Source organism: Prosopis cineraria, unplaced genomic scaffold (genome assembly GCF_029017545.1).
Source record: "Prosopis cineraria cultivar Desert tree isolate PC_DT_omini unplaced genomic scaffold, ASM2901754v1 PC12, whole genome shotgun sequence".
Taxonomy (NCBI): domain Eukaryota; kingdom Viridiplantae; phylum Streptophyta; class Magnoliopsida; order Fabales; family Fabaceae; genus Prosopis; species Prosopis cineraria.
In genome coordinates, this window is record NW_026555343.1 from 40,685,992 (window position 1) to 40,694,031 (window position 8,040).

The 8,040-nt window shown below is 30.9% G+C and overlaps 1 protein-coding gene across 1 annotated transcript; it reads left to right on the forward strand.

The window, feature by feature from the left end:
* Nucleotides 1-2,743: 2,743 nt before the first annotated feature.
* Nucleotides 2,744-4,395, forward strand: LOC129289517 (jasmonate ZIM domain-containing protein 1-like). The gene is made up of 5 exons (XM_054926291.1): nt 2,744-2,979; nt 3,122-3,242; nt 3,373-3,602; nt 3,698-3,755; nt 3,866-4,395. The coding sequence occupies exons 1-5, from the start codon at nt 2,817-2,819 to the stop codon at nt 3,969-3,971; spliced, it is 678 nt and encodes a 225-aa protein (XP_054782266.1). The 5' UTR covers nt 2,744-2,816; the 3' UTR covers nt 3,972-4,395.
* The last annotated feature ends 3,645 nt before the right edge of the window (nt 4,396-8,040 follow it).

An 8,040-nucleotide genomic window follows, 5' to 3' on the forward strand; every position in this document is an offset into this window, starting at 1 on the left:
AATGATTGAATCCTAGTAGTACATCTCAATATATAGAAGTTGATAATATTGATGAGAAGTATATACGAATGAAGATCGATTAGAGGACATGATCTATGATGCTAGGAAAGAGGCCTTTGAGCGAGCACATGTGTATGATAACTTTTGCATTAATGTGAAAAAGCCTCTATACTTAGGTGTACCGATTTTAGTCTATTGTCTAGAGTGTTAAAATTGGTTACGTTGAAGGCAAGAGCTAAGTGAAGTGACAAGAATTTTATACGGTTTCTAGATTTTCTCATATTAATGTTTTTGAAAGGCAATGTACTACCAAATTATTACTATAATACTAATATGATCTTGTGCCTGATGGGTACAAAGTACAAAAAGAAACATGCATGCCATAATGATTGCGTGTTGTACAAAAAAAGATTTTAAAGTGGAAGAAAAGTGTTTAAAATGTGACGCATCACGGTATAAAGAGAAAGAAGCCTCTATAAAGGCCTTATGTTATCTTTCAATTATACCAAGATTCAAGCAATTGCTTAAATTGATCAATTATTTCTTAAATTTGGCAATAAGCTAAGGAACCTCAAGCTCAGACTTTCTAATGATGGAATGAATTCTTATGATAGTTTTAACAATATACATAGTTCACAACCTGCTTTTTTTTGTGATTTACAACATATTACTTTGGTTGTGCATGAAATAGAAATACATGATACTATTCATGTTGATTTTGAGACAAAAACAACTTGTAAATGACATTGATTTTACCTAAGACCTTTGATTAAAAACTTGAAAGAGCTGTAGGAGGTAGGTGTGGAAGTGTTTGATGCAAATCGAAAGGAGAATTTTAAATTATATGATATAATCTTTTGCATTACAAACAATTTTCCTACATATGGGAATTTGTTTGGTTATAACATGAAGGGTCATAATGTATGTCCAATTTATGAAGAAGGCACAAGTAACTATCAATTCCAACATAGATGAAAGACAATCTACCTTATCAATGAGAGGTTTTTTAGATGAGCTCACCCTTATTGTAAATTAAAAAAAGCTTTTTATAGCCACTAAGGGCACAATCATGCTCTCACAGGGGTTAACACCATAAGCATTGTATGGGTAGAATGAGTAGAAGCTTTGCCACTAAGTCAAGTCCAACTTGGATTGGGGATAGTATCTAGTGAGGTATGGAATACTAATGTCAAAATAGTCCTGCAGGTTGTGTTTAATGAGAAGTCATGTGATGTTCTTCATTCTCGGTATGTAGATGCAACTAGAACCCCAATCTTTATCTTGGGAATGACAAAATCCCTTGTTATGCAACCCACGAAGATGAAGTGATTCCATCTATTGCATCTTTGATAGTAGGTTTGACTATTATCTTACAATGTTGATCGTGTTTCGCGGTGGTGGATTTTGACTACAAGTACTCCCCAATTGTGAGTTGAGCATATATTAGAGACCATTATGCATGGGTAAAAGGAATTGCATGGGAAGGATTTGATTTGAAGTGGCAAGAATAAAAGAGTTATAAAAGTGCACTCTCTCTCTTTCTCTCACGATAGGGAAGACGGAGTTATAGACATATGAAGCTTTCTCTTTGTGCGTGAGGGAAGAAGGAGAGTTGTAGCTCTCAAGCTATTCTTATTTACAAGTAAAGAGGCATGATAAGGACTTGTAGTGACAGATGCAAGTTGTAGCAAGTGTTTAAGATGAACTAGATCTCCAACTTTGGACTATGACAATGATCATGTTCTTGCTTCGAAGGGCTAAAGCTTAGAAGAGGAATGGCTTTTTTGAGAGGAGATGACATTGAAGGTATGAAGTGGAGGGGGGAGAGAGGAGAGAGGAGAGAGGAGAGATGGAGAAGGAATGGAGGAGAGATAGGGAAAGTGAGGAGGACAGAAGGAGATGAAGACAAAGAGTGTGTGTGTTAGAAGTGAAATTTTTTTATTTTTAATAAATATTAAAAAATACAAATGGTAGGACACACTAAACTTAATAGTAAATTAACAATGCGTGGATGGTAAAGTAATAAGGAAGAGAATTTTTAACATTGAATGACAGAATTAACTTGTAATTAAGTTTAGAGTGTTAAGTAACCTTTCGGATAAAGTTTAAAGATAAAAATGACTATCATCTCTTATTTTAAATTTTTAAACATTATAATTTATATTTAAAAATATATTTATTATAATGTGAAAAATAAATTTTAAAATAAAAAAAAAACAACCTTACATACCAACCGTCCTTTAAATAAAATTCAAGCTTAGAAGAATACCATTTTTAAGAAAATCATACTTAGCACATAAGGGTTCGGATCATGTGAGCCTGGCCGTTCGATACCCAACTCAGTCATAATTAAAATGTGGGAGGTCAAAATTGTAAATATATGCACGTACAGGGTCACTGATTTGTCCCCTCGGTTCAAATCCCGCATGGTGTATTTCTTAATTTAATTCAATTTCTCTCTCCTCTTAGCTGGCCTTGGCGACCACCAATTCACCATTCACCACCAACACCACCGTCGCCCCACTGTCGCTCAATTTGAAACTTAAATAACCATAAAAATCACGTGCTTTATAGAATCCCTACAAAACAAATAAATAATTAAAAAAAGTCGCAATTTTAAATTCAACGAGAAGGCCCACATGGTTTGTTCCGTGGACCAAACGAGGTTCAAGGAACATGCTCAGGAAACCGCCTGCCTCCTATATATTTCTCTCCCTCCTCATCATCACATGCTATTCAACCCCAAATTCAAAGTTTCTTTCGTCTTCAAGCATCACTGCGATTACTGGTCATCGCTATCATCAACAACAGTAAAAATGTCTACTTTTTCTGATACGGCGGCTCATGGCCGGAGGGTAGGCAAGCCGGCGGAGAGGTACAGTTTCTCCCAGACTTGCAATCTCATAAGCCAGTTCTTGAAGGGCAAGCGTAGTTCTGGTGCTCTGAACCTTGGAATGTGCGGGAAAAATGATCCCAGAGGTAGATTTAGTGTTCTTTCATCTCTTCTCTTTTTTAATCTGTGCCTCGTCTTGTCCACCAAGTTTTTGCGTTTTTTTACTTGAGTCGCAAATCAGAATGGTGAATGTTCCTGATAGAGTTATTGTTTTTTTTTTTCGTCCAGGAACTCCAAGTACTACGATGGATTTGTTAACGTCCCTGGAGAAATCTGATGATTCCTCGAGACAAAGTCCTTCAGCTATGGATTTTCTTCCTCAGATTGTAGAAAACCATTCTGTTATTAGGTGCGTGGCAATTTAAATTCTGCACATAATCGTTAGATGAAAGTAGCGGTGAAATCCTTGTGGCCTATTCGAGTCCCTATTCTCAGACTAACTTTTTTTTTTTATTTTTTATCTTACCTTACTATAACAGGTCGCAGGCCAAGGCAGAGTCTAAAACTCCCCAAATGGCAATATTTTACGCCGGGAAGGTGTTAGTGTTTGACGATTTTCTGCCGGAGAAGGCGACGGAGATCATGGAACTAGCCACCAAGTTAAGCTCTGATAATTCTGCGGCTCTTGAAAATATCAACGAGGTTAAGGTGCCTCAAACAGGCACATCCCAAGAAGCTTCTCGTCCAGGCTCTCTTGCTTCTGGTTCAGGTATTTAGCTATTCCCTGTTGATCCGAAGGAAGGACTTCGTCGCAATCATTTTGAAGTTCCTTACTGATTCTGGGTTTCAACTTTTGTCTAACAGACATAAGATACCCGAGGAGGGCCTCGCTTTTAAAATTTCTGGAGAAAAGAAAAGAAAGGTAAGGACGAGTTCCTGAATCAATAACGTGGGACTTACCACAATTTGTACTCTAACATGGGGTTTCTGAATCAATGGCAGATTAATTAAGTTAATTGATTAATTTTGCAGGGTCATTGCAAGAGGACCTTATCATATGAACCCGAAGCATGAAGGAGGCAGATCTGGAGGCAACCCTGAAGATCAACCTTGCAAGCCCTTTGACCTTAACTTATAGTGATTCTAGCTCATCACTTTTCGTTGATAGCATAGAAACAAAAAGAATTAAATCATAGTACGACTCTTGGCTTCAAGGAACGGCAACCCGTCGATGTTGTCTGTGTTTCACTTGTAATTTTTCCGCGAGCCTTCACACGTAAATACGAAATATTTGCACGTGTTTTACATCAATGTGTTATATCACTGCATAGAGACGATTATTTTATTGGACCAATGCGCCTGTTTGGTGGAGGGGGAATGAAATGAGGAGGGAAAGGGAGAGATACCAAAATTAGTTACCCCTGAATCATTTTTGTTCCTTCCAATATTATGGGCATTTGTGCCTTTTTGTATGCATTAATCTCTATTTTTTTTCTTAATTCTGTCATGCCAAGCATCAATTAACTATTTTGTTTTCTGCTCATATAAACAACAGCTTTCCACGCTTATCTTCTATTATTATCTCCTCCCATCTTGCTTCCATTAACATCTTTCCTCCAAAATTAATGAGAGTGTAAGTGTAGGTTGTTTAGCAGATTGATTAGTTGGAAAATTTTCAATGTCGAATAGCATTGGAAATTAATGAGGTGTGTACATCAGGAATAGATTCAGGAGAGCAAGCAAGGGTGCTTGTTTAGAATTGGTTCAATTTTTTTTTTATGGGGAAAATGATAAAATTAATTCCAACTTATTTATGTAATTTGAAACTTTGATCCCCCTCCATGTATCAAACCCTGGATTCATCTTTGCTGTTCATATACTCTTCATTACGTAAACGGTATCTCATGCATTATTTTACCAGCAAAACGCTACTACATTCATAAAACACTAGCATATCCCTTGCATGTATATCAATTGGAAAACATTCACACTTTTACAGTACTTTATATTCAATTAATTAATTAACTAATAATTAAATCAATGTGAGAAAAATTAGGCCTCTAAGAGAGCCTTCTAATAAATCATGCAATTAGCCTATCAAATAAAACGACGGAGAATTTCACCTGGGGCCCTTAAAATGAACTTCTTTATTGTTAAGGTTCAATACATTATGAAAATACACTCTAAGTTCAAGGTCCTTCAATGTAATAAAGTTTTAGGCAATAGTTACCAAAATGCCCTGCCTTTTTTTTTGTTACAAAAAAAAAAAAGGTGTCCCTGTTATTAGAGCCGTCGTGCCCGAGCTTGGTCACTAAGAGGCTTCCATCGTCAGTGGTCAAAGCTCTAGCGTCAGCACAATGGTCAAACATTGGGCAAATGTGGCAAGGGGCCAAGAGTGGATTTAAACCCTCGGTCCCTTGCTCCCCCAAAATTAAAAAAATTATTGAGGCAACAAACATCTTAATATATATTTATTTCGGTTAAACATTTTAAAATATAATTTTTGCATTTTTTTAAAAATGCCTCTGATAAATAAATTACTTTATATTTATTTTAAAATAAAATATTTTATTAAATAAAAGTAAATATCAAAAGGCGGTGTTGATTTGAAGATAAGTACTCTCTTCGTCTCAAATTATAAAATATGTTTAAACAAAATCTCACCTACAATAAAGTTCATTAAATACACTTTACAACCTTACTTTTTTAAAATAAAAAATATAAACTTTCAAAAATATCCTTCACTTAATACCCCATTGATGAAAGAATATTGAAAAGAAAGAATATATGAAAAAAGTAATATTGAAAAATTATTATTGATGAAACCTTATTTTTATTTACATGTCTTATATTTTGAAACGCTGAATCTTTCCCAAAAATGTCTTATAATTTGGAATGGAGGGAGTAACTTTTTTATTGATGAGTGAAATTTGATCAAAAATATCTTACATTTTTGAACGAAAATAGTAAATGCAATATATATATATATATATATATATAATAGTTTTGAATTCCAAGCATTTTGATATGTTATTATTGTATATCTTGAATGTATTGTTGTTTATATTTGAAAAATCACTTATAAATATTCAAACACGATTTGTTTATATATAAAAAAGGGTTAATTTTTAAAACCCAACTTATTCTATTTTTTTTTAACTTGTTCCTTCAATGTTGTCAAGTTATTAATATTATGCTTAATAAAAAATATGGGTTAAAGTGTATTTTTATCCTTGAACTTTTTTTTAGGAATGTTGGACACTCTATATTGATAAGTGGAGCAATTTTATTTCTGAACTATTTTTTTAAGAGAAAAAAACCCCATTTTGTTAGTTAACAGTTAATTTTTTTGTTTTTTACTAATGTGACATGCACAATGGCATACAAGACTTTAATCATGTTCTTTGATGCTAATTTATCTCTAAACTCATTTTTTAAGAACATTTCTCTTTCTAGAAGTATTAAGCACCCTAAAGTCTTGTTAAATTTAAATTTAATAAATATTATTAAAATATTTATTATTTTAATATTTAATAATTTAAATATTATTATTTTTAATATTCATCTAAAATTTATAAATTATTTTTTAAATATTAGCAGTTTAAACTAGTGTTTTAGAAATTTATTGATGACTTATAATATTTTTATATATCGATCATATTTTTAATATTGATTGAGTTTCTTAAATTTTTATATCATTCTATATAATTTATTTAATTAACTAACTGTCATATTTCAAAATATTATACCACCAAATTTAATATTTTAATATTTTTGATATTTTATAATTTTGTATTAAAAATGAAGGAAATGAACCTCCAAATTAATGAAAAATTTTTGCTTCTCATATCTTCATTTTTATCTTGTTAAGTAGTTTTTTTGTAGCACAGTAATAAAATAAGCGATATCTTTTAAATAAACATCTTTATTAGCATATTATTGATCTTGATTTGTTATATTTTTTATTTTACTCCTAACACTATAATGTTCAAAGAATATTAAATTTAGATATTACAATGTTTTGAAAGAAGATAGTTAGCTAACTAAAAAATTATAGAAAATGATATAAAAATTTAAGAAATTTAATCAATATTAAAAATATAAGTAAGTTTTGACTTACATAAAAGACATAATGATTTGTACATTGTTTAAAAAAAGATTAAAGATTAATATATAAAAAATAAGAAGTCATTTATAAATTTAAAAATGTTAATTTGAATTGTTAATATTTAAAAAGTAATTTATAAATTTTGAATGAATATTTATAAATAATAATATTTAAATTATTAAATATGAAATTATTTAAAATTTTGAAAATATTTATTAAGTTTTATTTTAATAAGAGTTTAAGGTACCTAATATTTCTAAAAAAAATTTAGAGTACCCAGTGCTCTTAAAAAAGGAGTTTAGAGACAAATTAACACCAAAAGACATAATTAAAAAGTCTTACTTGCCACCATGCATGAGCCCCACGCATATGCCACATTAATAGAAAATGTCAAAGTTAATGGCTAACCAACAAAATGTGTTTTTTGCTCCTTGAAAAAATAGTATATGGAAAAATTGCTCCACTTGTCAGTATATGGTGCCTACTTCTCCTAAGAAAAAGTTCAAGAAAAATGCATCTTAACTCTAAAAAATATGTTATAAATTTATTTTTCAAGCATTTTCGTGAGCTTTTGTATATCTTGTTATTAATATTCGAACAGTTACCTATAAACATTAAAAAAGTTGTTGGTTTTTAAAATCTGACTTATTCTATATTTGACAACTTATTCTCTTAAGATTGACAGGTTATTAATATTATGGTAAATAAAAGATGTATATATTATAAATTTATTTTTAAAATATTTTCATGAGCTTTTGTTAATCATGGATGTCTTCTTATTAATATTTGAATAATTACTTCTAACTATTCGAACATGACTTGTTAATACATTAAAATAGTTGTTAATTTTAAAAACCTAACTTGTTTTATTTTTTTTTTTTTACACCTTGTTATCTAAATATATACTATGCTATAAATGAATTTTACAAAAGCCCATGAAAACACTTAGATTTTAAAAATTAATGACTTTTTTCATGTATGAACAAATTATGTTTGAATATTTTAATTATTCAGATATTAATAACAAGATGTCCATAATTAACAAAGCCCATGAAAAATAAACTTATAACATATTTTTTTATTTAGCATAATGATAACT